Genomic DNA, 22,480 nt, shown 5'->3' on the forward strand with positions numbered 1-22,480 from the left:
GATTTAACTTTCATGATAACATATTGTATCAAAGTAACATTCGTCTTGATGAGTTCACACATTAATTTGTATGAAATAATGATATCTATCTGCCGAAGCATAGTATTCCCGAAGTAGCTCAGAGATTATAAGGCGCCAATTCATCATCAGACATCAATGTTCATGAGAAAAAATTGACAATGTCCAAATTTCGTGTTCGTATGAAAGAAAGTTGCCAGATCCGGGAACGCCATCATGCACCTCCGTTACAGTTTTGCATTATCACACAAAGGATCAGTTGACGAATCAAAGGAACTTTGCTTCATGGTTCGCTAAACAAATCTTCGTTCCCCTAAGTTAATGGCTTCACAGTCAACAGTTTGCAAAACACAAGTCCAAGCCAATTAACCAATCAACAAAGCTATAGACACTATCCAGTGGCCGAGCAGCCGTTAAATAGCCGAACATACCCCGACAGATTTCATTCATTTCTTCAGCACCGTTCACAGTTGATCTCTCTCCATTCTATCAATAACATTGCCAATCGATATGGCTCGTCGCATATTGCTAGCTCGAAGAAACGAAGGAGTGAAGCCGTCCATCCCACCAATGCCGGGGATGATCAGTGCTCCCATCGTCAAGCCTTCATCCTCTCTTCAAGGAGGTGTCCAATCTAACATCCAAGCGATGTCAGCTCATCACAAGAATACTTCTGATTCATTCTAGACTGGTTCTCCAACTGTTAATCTTCCGATGGAGGAAAACGGCTCTTTTAAGAGCCACTATCTGTACAAGAAAGAACGTTGTATTTCATTAAATCAGGGAGGTGAAAGAAAGGAGTCGAAACTCTTGTAATTTATTCAAACGCATTCGTGAGTTCTAAAGCGTAAAAATGGGCTGTGCATTCCACTTGGCTTTGAAGTTCCATGCTCCGAGCCGCGCTTCCACTGCGGAATTTTTGGAGGCCAGGCACCAGTTTCACATTTATTACAAAATATTAAATTACCGGCAAAATTTCAGTGTAAATTATAAACTTTAAATGGGGATTATATTGGGAATAGTGCATCAAACAATTTTTCAAATTTAGGACTGCAACCTTCCTATAATTTGTGTGCCAGAGTTAATAAAACAAAAATTAGATCCTGACAAAACTTAATATTTTAGGATAATGCACTAATTTGTGCATGTTTTAATGTCCCGTTATGTAATCCATGATTTACAGTCTTCGATAAGTTTAAGTTTGCTAATGCGCGTTTTTGCGTGTTTTTTGTATTTTTGCAGTTGAAATTACACAAGTTTGTGTTCGCTTGTTCTACTCTTTACACATTCAACAATGGATGAGATATCATTGAAAGGGACAGCGAACAGTTGCTGTGATACCATTTTCTGATGTAGGAATTCTAAATCCTGAAATTTCATGCGCTCTTTTATCTCACCACCTGGTCAACAGTTGCAGAATAGCGCATAACTTTTCGGCGGCTTGGAGCATGGGGTCAAAGGAGAGCGGCTTGATTCCAGTCCTTTTCTATCACGTCCCTGATTCAATAGACCAGTTTATAGTTAGCACATGGGTCATATGACCCCAAATATCCACATATCTTTTAAACATAGATAAATCCATATTGTGCCTTTTGGAATAATCACAGCTAAAGTCATGGAGGTGATTCATTGTTTGCCCTCTTGAAAAGATTACTTCCACCTGTATTCAATAGAATGCATCACAGGTGCATGCGTGAGTAATGATTACATAACTTTTGTGAGCATGTATCCATTTAGCTTAGATTGTATCTACGAACTGGTATATTAAGGGCATGCGAGCTAGGAGGGTGGGATAGGCCATTAACCAGTGGCCCACTACAGTTATAAAGGGGCATTGATTTCATAGAGGGTGGGGGCGGTCTTGATTCTTATAGAATGAAAAAATCAATTATGACAAAATATGCGAGTCAATTTAGGGCTGGCCGCATATCAGTAATAAAGATGAAGTATAAGTATAATAATTTATTGTCCTTTTCAGGAAATTTGTTTTCCACTGGTTACAGAGTATTGCGATACAGATATATAAATGAAATATTACAGGACAGTGATAAACATACACATAAGATAAACATACAATAGATGAGTTAATATGTAAGCCACGGTATATATATGGTGGTTAAAGAGGTAATATCAGATTCCATTTTACAAAATATGAAGCTAAATTATTTAATATCAATGATTATTCCATAGTAAATCTTAACATGATAATAAATACATAAATCATTATTATTGTCATTTTTATTATTATTATTATTATTATTATTATTATTATTATTATTATTATTATTATTATTATTATTATCGATTACCATTTGGAGTAGTATAATTATTACCGGCATCGTTTTTATTGATGACAAATGGATTGTAGTTACTGGCTCAAACGGTAATTGATAGTTGGATGCAATATTCATGGCATATATTTGAAATTTATATTATATTACATTTATATTGATACATTGACATGGTAGGTTCATAGTAATCAAACACGTTTTGCTTTGGAATTGAAAAGATGAATGGAGTCGGGGATAAGTAGGGGATAAATATCAGACTATGAAGAATAAAATATATTGGATCCTAGGAAATCGATGCAGAAGGCTCGTTTGTTATTGGCACGAAAGATCAATTGAATGAAAAGGAAAGTGTAAGAGAAGGAATCAGTATTATCTCTCTCTCTCTCTTTCTTTTGAGAGAGAGAGAGAGAATATTTATGCTGTATTTCTTCTTTCTCGCTTCTCTGTAATCTCTACTTATACTATATTTCAATCTCTCTACTCCGTACTACCCCATTTCTACTATGGCATATGACATGTACTGTCTACCCCTCCCCCTTTCTCTATTATGTTCTATTTCCCCTTTACAATTCCCTCTCTGCTTGGTACTCTCTATTCCCCTCTGTACACTGCTCTCTCTACCATTTGCCCTCCATCCTCCCCTTCTCTCTCCCTCGACTCTACTATGTTCATCTCTCCCTCCATCTCTGCTCTATTCTGTACTGCCTATTTTGCCCCCCCCCCCCTCTCTCTCTCTCTCCCTTCCATACCACATCAGTCTGTCTTTGCTATTCACTCTCCCTTCATATCACCCAACCACTTTGTCTTTCTTACACCTGAACACATGCAAGTGATCGCCTGTCTTGACCAAAAACAATGAAATACTACATGTCTACTCCACATAATTTTTACGATTGCTGGAGTTTAATTCTTTCACATAATCAGAAACTATATTGCAATAAAAAAGCCAAATCAATTATAACATTCCCTACACGTAACCCTGTACACCAAAAATAAACTTTAAAGACTGTTACAAATGTTGGTTTAAAATAAAAACACAAAATTTATTTAAAAAATTGATGTCATATAAACAGGTTTTAAACCAAATGTATCATTTGCTTCATTATGGTGATCATTATATTTGTCTGTTTGTTAGATGTTTAAACTTTCAAGGTGGTGCCTTCAATGAAAACAAGTACAATAAGATATTGCCATTAAATCAATAAATTAAAAAATACATCATTTTAACAGGGTTCCCACAGAAACTTGAGAACCAAATTCCACAACCCATTTTTTCCTTTTTTCCATTTTTCCATGACCAGATAAGGATTATTTTGGAATGGGTCGAGGCATCCACCCGGCCTATGAATACCACGCCCAATGTAAGTTTCAACTGGAAAGCTGCCAGTGCCACACATAGATGTGGGCTGTGTGTGGGTGGAGCACACAGCCCACACCCACGGTCAATTTTCACAACTTTCCAAAAGTTATCTTTTCATTTTCCATGGCATACCCATGGGAACCCTGTTTCAAGGTCATAACTTGACCTTTAGGATAGGTCCGAGCAAACGCACAAGACCTTTAATACTGATTTCACACTGGCAATATTTTGCTTAACCCCGTACAATAGGTGGGGTTAAGGGGGGTCTTAGCCCCACCTATAGTACGGGTTAAGCCTATTCCACTTTCTGTTCAGACTGGTTTTTACCAAAGTGGGCTAAAGTTGGCTAACCCCACCTATAGTACGGGGTTAACTAACCCTGCAAAATAGCAGGGCTAACTCCGCAATTGTGGTGCTAACTCCTGCTAACCCCGCAATTGCGGTGCTAAGCAAATGAATGAGAACTGAAACGAAAAATAGTCCGGTACTACGCAATGGAGCGTATCGCAGCTGGCCAGATGCGAAGTATGTCCAATCATAACATACACGATATCCGGGGTTAACGAAATGCAGTGAGAACAGCGGGAATTTTCTTATTCCGGAATAGGCGCTAGTACGGTACTAAAAACAGCGAGTGTGAAAAGCCAAAAAATAGTTCGGGGTTAAGGATAGTACGGGGCTAAGCAAAGTACGGGGTTAAGCAAAACCAGTGTGAAAAGAGTATAAGATGGTAAAGTATAATTGGGTAAAGATAGAATATAAATTCGAAACAAGTGAATTAATTTTTTTTGTTGACAGAATGTCCTTGGCTTGAATCAGTCAAAAGTATCATGAATACCGATGTCATAATACTGTCATCTTTCACCTCACCATAATGCTTTGTTCTATTTCATTCAGGGTATTTACAGGAATTATTGCAGCATCAAAGTCACAAATTTCTAACTACTTTGAAGAAGAACATAAATTGAATCGCAATGATTGTTATTTCAGATTGTAAATCCCCTTTTTACACGTCATTCAATGCAGGGAATTATAGATAAACATGTTCAAAACTGGTAGTGTGATGACAATGCATCAGTTCTGCTTGGCTTTTATTTCATATTACAAACATAAGATTAGGGCAAAGTCAGTGGCATTTCAGAAGAATTCGTGAAAAAGAAGAAAAAAAAGCCTCAATAGTACTAATATGGTAAATATATCCATACTTTTAAAGTATGGAACAGCTAGCTTACAGCAAGAAAAGCTATTCTTTTCTTGCAATTTGCTATCAAGTCTAAATTACACTATTTCTAACTTATACCGGGTAATATCAAAGGAATGAACACTAATAATACAAATGCTTGAATACATTTCTGTTTATATTTCTTTTCATGATATCATGTCAGGAATTCTTCTCTTCTTTAAAGAAAAGGTTGAGTTCTGGGAAAAATAATTTGTGAGTGTTATCATTGTATTATGCAAGTGTGGAACAACTTCAGATAAAACATCTTCTCTGAAAAGCATGGCTCTTTTTTCGCCACGTGTTTGTTTAGTCCCAAATACATCTTTCTATGTACAGCGCTTGAAACTTTACCAAGACTGGGCCAAATTTCTTAGCATTTTGATGATTCCAAAACCTTGCAATACACATAAATACTTATATGCTAGATGATCAATCTTTTCTGATCGACTCCACAACGTTTCTTTCACAATCCAATCGCTTGACCAGAACTCAACCTTCTCTTTAAGCCTCATTTAGACATAAACTGCAGCGTTTTTTTAAAAATTATTACGTAAAGTGTAATCTGCTTCACATTTCTGCATCGTAACACAGAGCTCAGTGAATATATAAATGCATTTTTTTTGTTGCAGTTACTATTCATTACATGTACAAAAACTAACATGGTAGCTTTTTTTGTGGCAATTTACCACCTAACAACTAAACAAGTCTTAACAAAGAACAAGTATGCATTTATATTTTGCAAACGAAAAGACTACTTTCTGAAGAGTAGTGCTACTTCATATGCTAGCTCTAACTATAGTCGCATACCCCAGTCACTTTGTGAAACTCACTCCAAGCTGAGCAATAATCATCAAAATCTTTACAACTCGGGGTCAAGTAATTCATTTTTTTGTTTGGTCTATTGACCAAACGTCTTATCTAACTACGTCTTGTCACAGTGTATTTGGAAGATACATGATTTTTTTTTTCCCCAAAGGAAAATGACATGTATTTTCAGATGATTCAGCTCAGTTAAGTCCATTTCACGATTCCATAAAGAAAACAGGAAATGCTCCATATTATCAATAAAAATGCTAGTAGGTATTGTTTTGTATAGCTCTCATATTTGCTACGCAAGTTGCTCAAGAAGCTCTAATGTTTGCCCTGGCTCTGCAGATTTCGCTACTCACAGCAATCAAGGAAGACTTTCCTATCTGTGCCCATTTAACACCTAGGTGGAGAGTGGCAAATGTAGATTAATGTCTTCCCAAGGACACTAATGCTAAGCCAGGACTCCATCCACCTTCACCTCACTATTCTACCGCGTGGTACAGATGGAATTCTTACACTACTATCTCAACCATGACAGTCTCTGAGAGATGATTACATGAAACATTATTATTTATGACATCACTCTATTAAGAAATCACAAAATTTGCAGAAAGGTCTTTAACCTGGCATTTAATGAGTTGACAGATTTTTTTTTCTTGAGTTCTTTTGAGCAGAGTATTCAACATTAAATTTATACACTGTGTTTTGAGCCAAGTGGGAGAATCTGCACATCTTATGTTTTGCACACAGTACTTTTTTTTCTTCAAAAGCATCTCAATAAATATAGATGGATTCCTATTTCCTTCTTGATAAACAATCCAAAATAAGTTTTAGAGTTTCTCTCGAAAAGCAGTTCTACTGCCAGTTCTCGAGAGGAAACTTTTAACCAAGTCAAACAATGACCCCTACCCCAAATGGCATTTGACTCCTGGAATTTTTGAAAACAAAGATGAAGTATCTTCATACAAAAGTCACATTCCTCACTTCTTTCAGACGACTTTTTAGTATGAAAATGAGGCTATAAACGAAACAAAATGAAAGATAAAATGAGTGCTGCCAATTTGAAGAAAAAAAGGATCTCTAACCCTAACCAGAATTTATGACTTAAACTATAAATGCGGTCTGTAAATGAAAATGATGTTCTACCTACAAGATACTGACTCACATGCTACAAATCAAGATGAGATTCTAACCCCAAGACATAGATTTGAGATGAGAATGCCGATCCTAGTATTTTGGTTTGGGCGTTGTTGGTGTATGATCCTGGAGCAGAGAGAGCATGACAGACTGTAAGAAGAGAGAGAGAGAGAGAGAGAAAAAAAAAATTATTAAAAGAGAAGGTTGAGTTCTGGGAAGAGGTGAAAAATAATCTGTACAGACGTACGTACGGACGGACAACCAGAAAACATGATGCCTCCGGCTACTTTGAAGCGGAGGCATAGTGAAAGTAATCGTTAAAAAAAAAATTAATATAAGTGGGCTGTAATATATAATACCACCGAACAGCACCTGTCTAAGGACACAGTTAGGTTTCCCTCACAAATAAAATTATTTTTATTTGAGATATTTCTTGTCCTGTTTTCAGAGAGTGTATTTCTTACTGTGGCTGTCCAAATTATGCGATTCTCATTGGACTTTACATGAGACGTAGATGAAATAAAAGTAATTGTAAAAAACAAAAATTACGTAAATTAATTGAGGTGAAATAAATACATGTAACACCGCTGAAATAGGGACACAGAAAGTTACCAGTATCCCTCACAAATAAAATTCTATTTTAAAGATGATCATGCGTGGGTATATAGTCGTTCATGAAGTAGGCAACTTGTCGATCACTCCCAATCGCTACATAACACAGAGCCAATGGGTATTGCGCTTCAGTGCGTACGTCTGTGTGCTGCCCCCTATATACCCACGCTTGAGCAACTTTAAGTCCTGTTGATAGAAAGTGACTTTCTTACCATGGCTGTCCACTTGCGGTTCTTAGCGGCAGGGAAAGCCAGGGATCTAGGAGAATAGAAGACCTCGTCGTTCACCTCCGTCAGTACGTACATCTGTCTGTACGGACCGACGGACCGACAACCCGAAAACATAACGCCTCCAATTAAATTCTATTCTAGTTGATAGAGAGTGACTTTCTTACCATGGCGGTCCACTTGCGGTTCTCAGCAGCAGGGAAAGCCAGGGATCTAGGAGAATAGAAGACCTCGTCGTTCACCTCCTCTGATTTCCTGGGTAGACAATGCAGGAACGTCCAATCCTTGGCTGCTACGCCACACATCTAGGTCAATGAGAGCAAAAATGGTTTCAGTACCTTTATGAAAGACGTTTATATAGGGCTGAAGATGAAATTGATCAATGCCATCGCAATATCCATACCTAAAAAATCTACCGGTATTAAAGATAGAGACCAGTTATGGTCATGCGATTGCATTGTGAAAGAAACGTTGTGGAATCGATCAGAAAAAGTTGATCATCTAGCATATAAATATTGGTGTGTACTGCAAGGTTTTGGAATCATCAAAATGATAAGAAATTTGGCCCATTCTTGGTAAAGTTACAAGCACTGTACACAGAAATAAGTATATGGGACTACGCGACACGAGCGCAACACGTGCCCGATACCTATCAGGTCCAAATAGATATAATAATTTACCAAATATATCAATTCGTAGGCAGTTTCTCAGCAAAAAGTTGTATCATTACGTATTAGTCAAAACATATTCTTTCACATAATTGGTAATAAGAGCTTCCATTTCATTTTTTGATAGGGGGGTGTTCCAAAACTGGTTTTTACCTTTAATACTTTTCAACTGAATATAGTTTGGATAGGCTTTGGCAGTGTCACTAATATAAAAGTTCTGATTAAAGGTAATGCAAAGTTTTGGAAAATTTTGAAAGTTGGATGGATAGTAATTCTGTAAAATGATATATTTGGATGCTCCTGTGGATGTATTATAAGCACTAGAAAATGTAGCCCCTAAACACTTCTGCTTTTGAGCAAATTGAATAATCAAAATGTACCGGTGCTCCTGGATTTCAAATAGAGCGTAAGGCCATTCAATGGTAGCTCGACCATGAAAATCTCGGAATATGCAATTCTGATATATAATTTCCAAACAGAAATAGCAAATTGGTCGATTGTAGCCAATAAACATTGTTTTCTTAAAAGCTAAAGTAATATCAGTCTTGAGAGGGAGCTATACAACTCAAAGTTTATTATTTACAATTTATTCACTTTCGACTTGATTTCAACCGCGACAATTATCATTGAATATTGTAAAATCGCGTTTACTTCTAATATATTCATTTGATTCATGACCCCATACTTTGTATTACATTTAATCATATCAAGAATCTAGAGTATAATTTACAAATTACACTCAACATTAAAATCTCAAGTCATAGGTTCCTTTAATTTTTGAAGAAATGGTGGAAAACTTGCTTCTCTTCAGGATATATTTGAATATATGAATATTATCTAATATGGCTTTCACATATTGTATTTTTTTAGTGTCGCATTTATACAAAAGAGGTTATGATTAATCTAATCACAAATCTAGGATGTCATGGTATAAATATGGTTTTTTAATTTTTTACAGGAAAAGTCAAAACTATGATCATTATTTAAAGGGATAGTTGAGTTGTGTTGCAGAGGGCGCTACACACAATAATTTTTTGTCAGATAATGAAAAACTGAGTTTCAAATTTGAAAGAACATAATATTTAAATGACAAAATCATCTTTGTTCGATCAAAATCGGTTCAGAGACGGCTACAATATAACGATTTATAATACTTGTGTACCACCACAAATATTAGATATTTTGAAAAATTTGAAAAAAACATTGAAAAAAACGAAATAACGCCTTTTACGTTGTATTTCAGCCAATGCCGATGTTGGCTTTTTTGTCGGCATTTTCGTATTGTTTATATTACCCACAATTAGCTGGCTCACGTATTGTTATTTTTAATTAAATAATTAATTAACGGTCACCGCATTTTTTTCATAGTGGAGCTGAATTAAGAAGATCGTATTGGCTAAATTTCACACATTTTGGGGTCTAAAATTACCTTCAAAGCTATTTTAGATTCTTAAAGGGCACTATAAATGTCATAGATAAGAATAAGAGCAATAACCATGCACTTTGAAGGCATTTGTGGTCTGGAAACAGAACTCAACTATCCCTTTAAAAACAACAATCACAAGTGAAATCTAAAAGAGAAAGGTTTCTTGAATTTAACCCGTCGACTACTGAATTGTATAGGTCCCATAGGCTTAACACAGGGACCACCAGGTTCCCGTAAGCAAAGGGTTAATAGAAAAGTGAAAACTAACAACATTTTGAATGATTGCCGATTGCTTTAAACCTGACTGCACATTTACAGGTGAAATCTTAAAGCCCTCTCTAAATTGTTGGGAGCCCCAAATTCGCTTAAAAATTGGATAGCAAAATTTCACTTAAATTGTGTAATGATGCGAAAGAGGTGTGCAAGGCATTTAAAATGAAATGTGTTTGAAGACGAATATTGATCAAAGAATACAAAACTTGGGTTTTGTGTTGTACACTAAAAACCTAAATTTTGTATTCTTTCATCAATACTTGTCTTCAAACACATTTATTCTGGAACTCCTTCCAGAAGTCAGTGTTAAATGACATCCTCTTTCACTTGAAGTAAATTTATGTAATCAAATTTTGTGGGCTCCCAACACTTTAGAGATATTTTAAGACTCACAATGTTCTTTCTTTTCAAAAGAAACAATGAATAATAAAATAAATTTTTGATAACAGCATTCAAAAGTGAAATCATGAAAGTCATAGGTTCCTTCTATTTTACAGAAAAAAGTGAATAACTAATATCATTTTTGGGAAATTCATCTCCTCTACTAGATGACCTTTGCATACCTTCATATTGACCTGGTAGCCCTCAAACACCTTCAACCTCTCCGCCTTCTCTTCCTCCTGACCCATGCTGACCCAGGTATCCGTGACGATGACATTTGCCCCTTGACATGCTTCCATAGGATCATTAGTATAGTAGAAGGACGTACCATACTGTTGATTCAAATTCAGAACAGGAACATATCAATGATTTTACTTCATATTCTTCTTTACTTTATCCAAGTGAACTGTCATGCAGGCATTATCATCAACAACAGAAAATACCCCCCCCCCCCCCCTCCCAAGACCACTTTTTCCGGTATGCTCTTTAACTCATTTGGGACGACCAGTCATCTTTTGTGGTTTGACTGAATAACTACAAACTGGTCTATGGTACGGAACATAAAACTCGGTGGAGTAAATCTCGCTGCCTTGTAACTACATGCAAGACTGATAACATACAGACATTGACTGGTAGGATGTGTAATATAGCATTCTTTGGATTCCCAAAGGGAGTTATATTTTCCTAAGGAGTTATATTTTGTGCGCTGAGTGAAAATATGATCACGTCGGAATATAGCTTCTGCGCGGTCTTTCCTTATGTTATTCTTTGTTTCTTCCTTCTGTGTCACCTTTTCTTATGTTAATCTCTGTTTCTATCATTCTATCACTCTCTCTTTCTGTCTTTCTTATGTTATTCTTTGTTTCTTCCTTCTGTGTCACCTTCTTTTATGTTAATCTCTGTTTCTATCATTCTATCACTCTCTCTTTCTGTCTTTCTTATGTTATTCTTTGTTTCTTCCTTCTGTGTCACCTTCTTTTATGTTAATCTCTGTTTCTATCATTCTATCACTCTCTCTTTCTGTCTTTCTTATGTTATTCTTTGTTTCTTCCTTCTGTGTCACCTTCTTTTATGTTAATCTCCGTTTCTATCGTTCTATCACTCTCTCTTTCCTTATGTTATTCTTTGTTTCTTCTTTCTATCACCTTCTATTATGTTATTCTTTGTTTTTATCATTCTATCACTTCCTTTTCCTGTCTTTCCTTATGTTCTTTTTTATTTCTTCCTTCTATCACTTTCTCTTATGTTATTCTTTGTTTTTATCATTCTATCACTTCCTCTTTCTGTCTTTCCTTATGTTATTCTTTATTTCTTCCTTCTATCACTTTCTCTTATGTTATTCTTTGTTTTTATCATTCTCCTCTTTCTGTCTTTCCTTATGTTATTCTTTGTTTCTTCTTTGAAAGAATGTATATTACACACCCTTCCTTTCAATATCTGTTATATTAGATAGCCTTGATTACACTCTGTTATATAAAATCAAGAACAATTGCGATCTCATGGTTTTTTTAATGTGCTTTTTGTGCTGTCCAGGTTTCCGTCTGAAATGCGCACCGTTAAGACAATCCAAACAATGGGATACAATTGGATACCGTTTGATGCAAAAATATATTAATCGACCACGTGGTCCATATAAGTACCATTGTAAAATGAGCGGGAGTGAAATATTCTAATTACGATAATCACAAAACCGATATGACGTGATGAGCTATGGACCAATCACACCTCATGGGTGGTATTCTCGAAAGCAGACTAACTTTAATCCATGGTTTAATCCACCGATTAATTATGGAATGCCAAGTGTCATATTATTACATTTTATTTTAATTTAGTGACAGATTAAATTATTCAAAAACATATTCATATGGGCACTTGGCATTCCATACTTAGTCGGTGGATTAAACCATGGACTAAAGTTAGTCCGCTTTCGAGAACAACACCCCATGTGTCTGTAAGAGCTTTCTATTATGAAATGATGATGAACTTACTTGCTCTGCTAGTTTGCCTGCATCCTTCTCCACTTGAGGGAAAACCTCATAACCCTGTGAACAGACAAATATATTCAAGAATATAGGGAATGCATAGGGAATGATTGGTAAATAATATATATAAACAAAATTATTTGGTGAGAAGGCTTAGTGGCCAAGCAGTGGTCTCGTATCTGCAAGGACCCAAGGCAGGAACCACATGGATTCGCTAGAGCTCTTCTGTAAAGCATTACTCCTCTTTACCAAGTCCCTCAGAGAAGACTTAAAGCCGTCAGACCAGGGCAGCGTTTCACGAAACCGTCATAAGTACAAGTTCACCGACATCCCATTGAAATGCGTGTATTAAGTTTAACACGCGTTTCAATGGGATGTCGGTAAACTTGTACTTATGACGGTTTTGTGAAACGCTGCCCCAGTTGCTGTTTTGTTCAGATATGACGCAGTGAAACAGTGGCAGTTTTATTATGATGACATGCAGGGCAATACGCTTCACACTTCTGTATCTTATATAAACACAGAGCTCACTGAAAACGCAAAGGACCTTTGCAGTTGCCATTCATATACACGTTTTAAAAACGTCAGTTGGCGTCGGTTTACAACGTCAGATCTGAATGAGTGCATGTTTTAAAAACGTCAGTTGGCGTCAGTTTACAACGTCATATCTGAATGAGCCTTTACAAACATACACACATGCTTTCTTAAAGGGATAGTCGAGTTCTGTTTTCAGACCGCAAATGCCTTCAAAGTGCACGGTTATTGCTCTTATTCTTATCTATGACATTTCTAGTGCCCGTTTAGAACCTAACATTGCTATGAAGGTAATTTTAGACCCTAAGACGATCATACCAATTCAGCTCCTCTTTCAAAAAAATATGGTGACAGTTAATTAATTATTTAATTAAAAATGACAATACATAGGCCGACTGGTTGTGCGTAATATAACCAAATTAATCTAATATTTGTGGTGGTAGGCCTACACAAGTATTAGAAATCGTTATATTTACGTCTCTGAACCGATTTTGATCAAACAAAGATGATTTTGTCATCTAAATTGTATGTTCTTTCAAATTTGACACTTAGTTTTTCATTGTCTCACAACAAAAATTATTTTGTGTAGTGCCCTCTGCAACAAAACTCAACTATCCCTTTAAGCAGTCAGGTAAAATAAACCATCTAATAATGAAACCAATCATTGATATTGAAACAAAGGTTTAGTTACCGTACCTTAGGTGTTGCAACTCTTACGTTGACTCCCAGGGGAGCAGCAGCCATCATGAGGGAGTGTATGATGTTGTTTCCGTCTCCAACCCAGGCCACAGTCAACCCTTTCACAGAACCATAATGCTCCTGTCACCAAACAAATAGGGAAGAACAGAAAAGAAAATATTATGTAATGCAACGAACACCAGGTAGCGGGGAAGTTGTTTCCATCTCCGACCGACCAACCAAAGTTATCATCACAGCCTCTTTGCAGAACCATAATGCTCCTGTCACTAAACAAATAGGAAAGAACAGAAAAGAAAATATTATGTAATGCAATGAACACAAGATAGCAGGAAGTTGTTTCCATCTCTGACCAACCCAAGTTATCATCACAGCCTCTTTGCAGAACCATAATACCTCCTGCCGTGATAACAAATAAAAAGGTAATTCCAGGGTATTTCCTCCTTTGGTGTCCCATATGTTACGTTGAGGGGGGGGGGGGAATACTTTTCACTTCCTACTTGGTCTGATCTAAAGTCTAATAAACTTAATACAATTTTTGATCACTCCCCAGATATATAAAATTTACACATAAGAAGGGAAAAAATGGGATAATATAGCTTGGACCTAACTGGATGAAAATATGATGAAAATGTTGGATGCAATATTATGGCACTTATTCTTCAAAGATAAAACCAGGCTTAACCTCGACCATGCACGTGTCAACCCTTATAAATTTCTACTTAAATAACTGTAAATATGTAACAAATAAATAGACAAAATTAATATGAATATAAATGAAAAAGACAAAACTATACTCAGGTCATAAGTTCTTGTATTTTGATTTATAGTAACAGAAATATGGCAATTTGTTTTGTATGGGATAAAATGACTGACATTTGGTACTCTACAAAACAGTGGAATTGACTGCACTGCATTGACTTGTCTAGGGTACCATGTCTAGGTTGCCCAAGAAAGTTACAAAAAATATCTTGATATCTGGAGAATTAAATGGCTTACAAAACTAAGAACCTTTCTACAATGAAGTTTGTAATCATAAATACGACAGTCTTGGTTCAGTGAAAACAAATATTAAACAAGCAATATTACAAATGACTTAATAATAATAATAATAATAGGCATTTCTATAGTGCCGTCTTTCTATAAATTCTATTCCGAGGCGCATTTATTATTACCCCGACTTTAGCCTAGCTGCCATTACAGCGCTCCAGCATTTCAAGGAATTAATTCCTGCCTGGTACCCATTTACCTCACCTGGGTCGAGTGTGGCAAATGAAGCTTAATGCCTTGTCAAAGGACATTAGTACCGTGTCAGGGACCGACTATGACCTTTGAATTCCAAGTCAAGTGCTTAAACCAATCAACAACGACACTTCTACTTCTTTAAATCACTCATACTCATAGCATCATTTGAAATGTAAAGTAGATATGAGAACACATGTACCTGGAGAGTTTGAAAATCCGCAAGAGCCTGGAGAGGATGGTATATCTCAGAGAGACCATTCACAATTGGAATATAGCCCTCTGTTGACAAGGTGAGGAGAGTCTCGTGGTCGTAGACTCGAGCGAGAGCGATGTCAACAAAGCCAGACAAAACTCTAGAGTAAGATAAAGTTTTAAAGCGATACTTAAAGATACTATGTCCCTTTTGAAGCCAACATCACATTATGTAGAACTTTGCACTGGGAATTATGAATATGTCATGTACATGTATGTCCTAACTGTGAAATTTAAACGTTAGCAGTGTCCAAATATTCAAATTATGCAAGGAAACCCGTTTACTAGCTAGGAGGCGAGTTGGCTCAGTCGGTAAAGCGTCTGCCTGTCGAACCAAAGATCCCGGGTTCGACTCCCACCCAGGCGGATGACTGAAGCCTGCGTTGTGTGTTAACGTGCCCCTTCCCTTGTTCATAGATGCAGGTTATGTCAAGTGGAAAACACTCCGTCCCTCGGATAGGACGTTAAATGGAGGCCCCGTGTACAGGAGAGTCACCACCCTTGCACGTTAAGAACCCATTGCACTATTCGTATAAGAGTAGGGGGAAACCCCGGTGTAATGGTCCACCTGCATACCCCAACCAGGCCGAGTATACGGCATCTGCAAGAATCTTCAGTATTGAAGGAGGCAGATTATCTTGAAGAAGAAGAAGATCACTGTCAGACACTATCGAGTGACTGACTGGCTTTTTTCTTCTTTGGTAAGAACATTCATAAAATGAGCTGTGAAGGGTGCATTTGTCTACATCAATAACCCACTTCTTGTAATGGCCAAAATTAAACTGATTGAATCTTTGTGCAGCATTAAACGTACAACCATTTGGTACAATGGTCTAAAAATCAGACTATTACTTACTGGCCCTATAGCTCTTAAGTCGATTAAACAACTAATAGTCATTATTTTCCCACTTAAAGACATTTTCAAGCCCCCCCTTTTGTTTAGTGAAGTTCTAAATTAGTATTATTTTTCAAATGCCGTTGAAATTTAACCTTTTCATTTTTTTGGCCTGCAAATGGGACATACATGTAGTGCCTTTAACTGATGAACTTTCTGCCCTAGCATACTGTTTATGGAACAGCGCCATCTCATGGTCAACTTGCCAACAGCGCAAAACCTGAAACATGCCTCATTTCCACTTCGCGGACAGCGGATTTGATGTGACAACCAATAGCGCAGCTAGGGAAGCAGAACGTTACAGGACCATACTGCTACAGCCGACCTGAGATGGAGCTTGAGGGAATTTTGGGGTAGTGCTTCTAGTACAGTATGGCTTTCATTAAACTAATCTTATGAAACATTTGTTACCTAATTATCTTCTGGGGCCATTTTGACTGTACAGCCAATTTTGAGACCTCAGTCATAAGAAATATATTTCGAGATCACAAACTTTTTTGTTGTAAAGTAAGAGTTTTGAGACAATAATATCCCATGTCTTTTGTATTTTGTAATTGAAAATTTTTACTTCCCCCTACCCCACCCCCCTGTAACTGTATCAATAATGGTTAAAGGGAAATCCTACCCAAATATACAACTACCGGTACTTTAAAAGAAAGCAGAAAAATCAGAGAAGCAAGCTGATGAAAGTTACAATGAAAGTTTCTTACAAAATATATATAAGAGAGTTATGAATTTTTGACAGTTGTAATCACTATACGTAAGGGCACTTCAAATTGGCTGAAGCGATAATGTCAATGGGTGGTATTCCGGTAACGCGTACTAAGTTAGCGCGTGCTTAGTTAGTTCACACTTTTATGGAGTGCCTGTTGTGAACTGATTTACCCTGAACAGATTATTTTAATCCTTCAATGAAAAGTGTCCAAAAAATTAATTTTGCAATGAGATGGGAAGAAAAAGATCATATGAGTATGAACTGAATTTCAACAAAGTCTTTGGTAGATTATCTTTGTCATGAATATTGAAGGAGGAAGATGAAACCTAGCATTCCATAGAAGTGTGAACTAAAATTCTTGTTTAGTCTGGACTTAGTTCCGGCTTAACTTATGAGAATACCACCCAATGTGATGTAGTGATGGACTACTTTCCCATCTGTTCCAACATATCAAATGACTAAAATTTAAATTTTTCAAAAAAGCATGGCTCAGGAGGGTCTATTTCTTTAGAGGACCCATAATAATATGCTATCTATAATATATTTTGAGTAGTGCCCCAAGGGAGAAGGAAGTTACGAGAAAAACAGAAATTAATGACATTTTTTTACGACAAATGGGAGAGTTATCCACGTCATTCGTCACAATCCACTACAAACCAAACTACCAATTTGAGATTTGCATAGACTTTGAGTGATCTCATATTTCAAACACATAACTTCCTTACTATTAGTCCGATTCATTTCAAACTTTTGCCATTCTGTCTTTGTTATTTTTCTGCTTTCATACAAATCAACTTATTACAAAGGTTGGATTGCCCTTTGATTACAGAGAGTGAGAGAGAGGAATGCAAGAATACCGGTAACTTACTTTGCTGTATCTTTCACAGATTCATTGACTCCTAGATGAATGTCTGCTGGTGATAAGAAAGCAGCATGTCCACCGAGCAAAGCAAATCCTGTATGAATTAAATATATAATGTAAATATGAGGTGTTTTTATACACCATGATATAAACACAAACAAAAATAGATATTAAGGCCAATAATTTGTTGACAATTTTGTTTCAAGATGCGGAGTGGGTCAAGAAGGAAGGAATAATGTTGTTACCTGTTTCGTTGGAAACCCTGGTTCTGGTGCTACGTTTCTCAAAGATCAGGGCAGCAGACTTGCCTTCCAAGGGTCTGTAGGCCTCACCGTTTTGCTTGTAGCGGATCTTCAAGTCTGCAGCCGTCCAAAGCAGCTGTTCAATCTCGGTCTTGGTGAAGTATTTGAGCGTGAGGAAGTGACGCCCGACAAGCGAAGACCAGCTGCAGGAAGGGAAGGAATGGGGGATGTGTTTGAAAAGGCTTACTAAGAAATATCGGGTTATCGCGTCCGGTCGGGTGGCCACGTTACATGGCCTTCCGTGACACAAAAGCATAAGATGACACGACCTTTCATTGATTTGCCGTTGGGTTTTCACAACGTGTTAGATCAATTGGACCGGACCATTTGTAGATGAGAGGGGTTCATTTCACAAGCAAGAACCCTGTCATTTTGCAAATAAAGGGGCATGTTTTCAACTCAAACAAAAAGGTTGGATAATGCGACCACCTAGCCTGATGATTCAAAGTAAGCTGTTTGAGAAGAAGGCTTTGTTTTTTCATGAGTTTAGTCGGAAAGCTTTGATCTCCTTTCATAATGTGTATAGCATTAAAGGTGAAATTCAAAGAAAATCATTGTCATTTTTTAGAGTGTAATGCACTTGGAGAGTATATACCGGTAACTATTATGTTTGTATTTTATAATGTAAAGCGCCTTGAGCATGTTCATGTAAAGGCGCTAAATAAATACCAATATGTATGTATGTATGTATGTATGTATGTATGTAATCACAAATATATGTCAACTAATGTATCACTAGAAACTGGTAAGCTAACAGATGGCCATCGTACAAGTTTTAGGTAAACTACATATCGGGTGATTTATAAAAATATAAATATAAATACAACCACCTCCATAGCAGCTGGGATATACGAGAGACTCGCCAGAAAAATAACGATGTTGTAATGACGTCACTATATGGACCAATACTGCCCAAGCAGACGATATCCCATAAAGAATGAACATAATTGCAAAGCTATTATTTGTCAAATTATAATGAGTTTAGTGTATATAAATGTAATGGCATGTCAAACCATTCAAAAGGGGATATGACCCCATTTTGATAACTAAAATCTTTTGCTTGTAAATACACAGAATAGGGTTAATTAACAATCAAAGAACCAGACTTTCAAATTGAAAAACCTCCGGAATAATGTTAAGGACGGCATTTGTTCCCTCTTGAAACGCTGAACATACCGCGGTGTGTGCAGCTGAATATACAATGGCGTCTTATTTTGTTTACAAGCGACAAATTCCTTTATTTTTGTATCGCTGCATTTGTCATCGAAATAAAAACATGCGCGGGTTTAGAGTGAGGCAATAGATTATACATTTAGCCTGACGGTAGTGAAGTAAGAGAAAGAACTCAAGAGGAGATAAAAACACAGGCACTGAAAATGTGTGAGATGTCATGGGACATCGTCTGCTTGTGCAAATCATGTCCATACTGTGATCTCACTCATCTCAGCAGCATTCGGAGAGCTCTTCAGGTGCCATGCCAGGGCTGTTTTTAAGCGTTTTGTACTCTATAATAATCATTACTTTGAACAAAAAACACATCAAAAACATAAAAAAACTGAAAAATATCGGACCAAAGAGGGCGACAAAAAAAAAGTTTAAAAAAATAAAATCTTTTCCGACCGACCCACCCATGTTTTGGCACCTAAAGGGCAATGCAACAAGTTTTTATTTTAGGCCTAATAGTAATACAAATAGAAAAGAAAGTATTCTAGCCTGTTTTAACACAGGGATGAGACTTAAGATATTAAATGGGGGTCCGCCCCTAGCAGGGGTTAAGGGGGCAGTGCCCCCTAACAGAGTAAGAATTGGGGTTAGATTTTTAGGGCTAGGGAATTTTCTTTCCTACCAATTTTGATTTTTAATGAACTTTTATCAAAAGATTGCATGCTTTTATTTTAACTACAATCACCGTTGGCTCGTTCGCAAATTGATATCATTTTATGTAAACAAATTCCTGAATTGAAACCATTTTCGTGTGAATTTATTATTTTCTACAATTCGAATCTGCAATATAATTTTCGTTTTTGAAGTAATTTATAATCGAAACTCTAATATTATCAAAATCGGGCAATTGTTTCTATATTTTGCAGGTATACACCATCTGTCGCACCATAATCAGTATGCAATTCAATGCATAATTATTTGAACCTCTTAAACCAAATAATTTATCTTGTAATGAAAATGTTAATTTTTTTCCGGTACTACAGTAGTATAAATCTTGTGCTCCAACCTATCCCAAATAAGTTTAACATGCGTACAATCACATAGCAGATGTATAACTGTTTCAATCTGTTCATTACAAAATGTACATTCTTTTCTTGGGACTAAATTCATTTTAAACAGTAGATTGTTCGTATAATATGCATTGTAAAACTTTAAACTGAAACCATCGTACGCCCACATCAGTAAGTGGAAAAAATGTATTTTACTGCGAGAGTAAAGGAGGGGGTTTTCGGCCGGTCCGTTGGATGCATGGTAAAATAACTTTAAAATACATCGCAACAGCACATATCACACACATACAACAACATGGCAGAGTCACTGAAGAACCACATTTGCAATGGAAAATGGGAGTGGGGGCATGTGCCCACCCCCAACCCCCCCCCCCCCAAAAAAAAAAATTCCAATTTGTTAGACCCTTCCCCAGGATTACATTTACATTACATATACATCGATTACATGTATGTGCCCCCCCCCCCCCAAACCCCCAAACATCAAACTCTGGCTACGTCCCTCCAAAAAATGAAAAAATAGCATTTTTGTCTTAAGATCATGGCCGAAAATCCCATCCTTTACTCTACATGTATTTAGACCGTCATGAAATCAGTGGAGTTTTGTACAGTGGTGTTTGAAATGTTGAGAATCAAAAGCCCAGCTTTTACTACACAGCCAGGATAGTAATGCACCTATGTGTCGATTGGTTGGGTATTCTGCAATTAAAGGTATTACAAAGTTTTGGGAAATTTTGAAAAATGGGTGGATAGGTCTAGTGATTCTTTAAAATTTTGATATATTTGGATGCCCCTGTGGATGTGTTAAAAGCACTAGAAATTTTAGCCCCTAAAACACTTTTGCTTTCGAGAAAAATTGAATAGACTAGATCTATAAAGATTTCCCGGTGCTCCCGGCAAATTTTGATAAATTTCAAATAGTCTAGCTCCTACGGCCGTACAATGGAAGCTGCGACCATGACAATCTCAGAATATGTAGTTGTGGTATATAATTTCCGAACGGGAATAGCTAATCGGCCGATTTTAGTCAAGGAACATTGTTTTACAGCTTAATTAATATCTTGACCTTGAGAGGGAGCTATACAACATAGACCTAAAGTGTTTATTATTTACAATTTCATAACTTTAGAGTCGATTTCGACCGCGACAACGATCAGTGAATATTGTAGGATCGCGTATGCTTCCAATATGTTCATTTGAACCAAATTCACGACCCCATACCAAAACTTTGTATTACCTTTAAGCCCAACAATCAATCTTCCAACATAATTTTCAACGAGTGGGACCGAGATTAAATTCATTGAATATGTTTATACAAATTACCCCATGTCCTGGCCATCATTGTACACCTTCTTGCTGGTATGAAGACTTGCACATAACAGTCGAGATTTAGACTTGACTGGTAACAATTCTGTGCCTACAACGCCGCAGAAACGACGGAACGAGGAAGAGATGGAATTCATGTTTGACTTTTGGTTTGGTTCTTCTTCTTCTTGACCAAATAAGGTATCGCCGAAACGTCCAATCGAAAAAGGAAACTATTTCAAAACCCCCAACATTATTTTGTATAAAAATAATTCATTTACCGCATTTGGTACACATGTACAAGGTACACACAATGCTCTTTACAATATTTCTAATAGACGCATTGCACTGATACTGAATATGGATAGTGCAAAATTAAACACCTTATCATAATATCTGACGGAAATAATGATTGGCCTGTTTTTAGATCTTAGCAAGGCTTTTGATTATCTCGATCCCACTCCATTTTATTTAATTAACAACTTGGAATGTTATTGTTATAGAGGAATTATACTGGAATGGTTTGAAAGTTATTTAAGTAATCGAAAACATTATGTTGTAGGCCTACTACAAAAATCTGAATCACAGGCAAAGACAGGGTAAGATGTGGAGTGCCCCAGGACTCAATTCTAGGACCACAATTATTTATTTTGTATGTAAATGATATTTGCAATTGTTCGAAAGTGCTATAAAACTAATATCATTTGCAGATGACACTAGTGTGTTAATGTTTCATCAAGATATTCTATTTCTTTAAAATCTTGTAATCAATTTAAACAAAACATTTCATGATTTTCACAAAAAACACATCGATATTACTAAGATTAGAGTTAAGGAATCTGTTGTTGAACAAGCCACACATTTAACATTTTAGGAGTCGCGATTGATGATGAATAAAATTGAAAGGAACACACTGGTGTCATCGGCAATGGCCCGTTAGCTAAACATGTTGGTGTATTTTATAAATTGAAACTTTTCCTAAAGAAATATTTGTTAATTCATATACTACATTAATATTACCCCATGCTCTAGAATG

At 36.6% G+C, this 22,480-nt stretch overlaps 1 protein-coding gene across 2 annotated transcripts; it reads right to left on the reverse strand.

Annotated features, from left to right (window-relative positions):
* Positions 1-5,962: 5,962 nt before the first annotated feature.
* LOC588878 (ornithine carbamoyltransferase, mitochondrial) lies at positions 5,963-21,737 on the reverse strand. Of its 2 annotated transcripts, XM_011666173.2 has the most exons (10): positions 21,463-21,737; positions 17,852-18,051; positions 17,613-17,700; positions 15,082-15,235; positions 13,638-13,760; positions 12,414-12,467; positions 10,608-10,757; positions 7,920-7,982; positions 7,663-7,737; positions 5,963-6,988 (listed from the first exon to the last, which is right to left on the reverse strand). In XM_011666173.2, exons 1-10 carry the CDS (start codon positions 21,600-21,602, stop codon positions 6,929-6,931), a joined length of 1,107 nt encoding a protein of 368 aa, XP_011664475.1. In that variant the 5' UTR covers positions 21,603-21,737; the 3' UTR covers positions 5,963-6,928. The 2 variants fall into 2 exon arrangements, with proteins under 2 accessions (XP_011664475.1, XP_793635.2); XM_788542.5 differs by lacking the exon at positions 7,663-7,737 and having other exon boundaries at positions 7,845-7,982.
* Between the last annotated feature and the right edge of the window lie 743 nt (positions 21,738-22,480).

Source organism: Strongylocentrotus purpuratus, unplaced genomic scaffold (assembly GCF_000002235.5).
Source record: "Strongylocentrotus purpuratus isolate Spur 01 unplaced genomic scaffold, Spur_5.0 spur5_scaffold_21, whole genome shotgun sequence".
In the NCBI taxonomy this organism is placed as follows: domain Eukaryota; kingdom Metazoa; phylum Echinodermata; class Echinoidea; order Camarodonta; family Strongylocentrotidae; genus Strongylocentrotus; species Strongylocentrotus purpuratus.

Bases quoted from the DNA above. Each gene is read 5' to 3' on its own strand.
- LOC588878 (XM_011666173.2), bottom strand. From the start codon at position 21,602: ATGAATTCCATCTCTTCCTCGTTCCGTCGTTTCTGCGGCGTTGTAGGC. The intron at 18,052-21,462 runs GTAATTTGTATA...CCCTTCCTGCAG, and splicing joins AATGATGGCCAGGACATGGG to CTGGTCTTCGCTTGTCGGGC. The intron at 17,701-17,851 runs GTAACAACATTA...TAATTCATACAG, and splicing joins CAGGGTTTCCAACGAAACAG to GATTTGCTTTGCTCGGTGGA.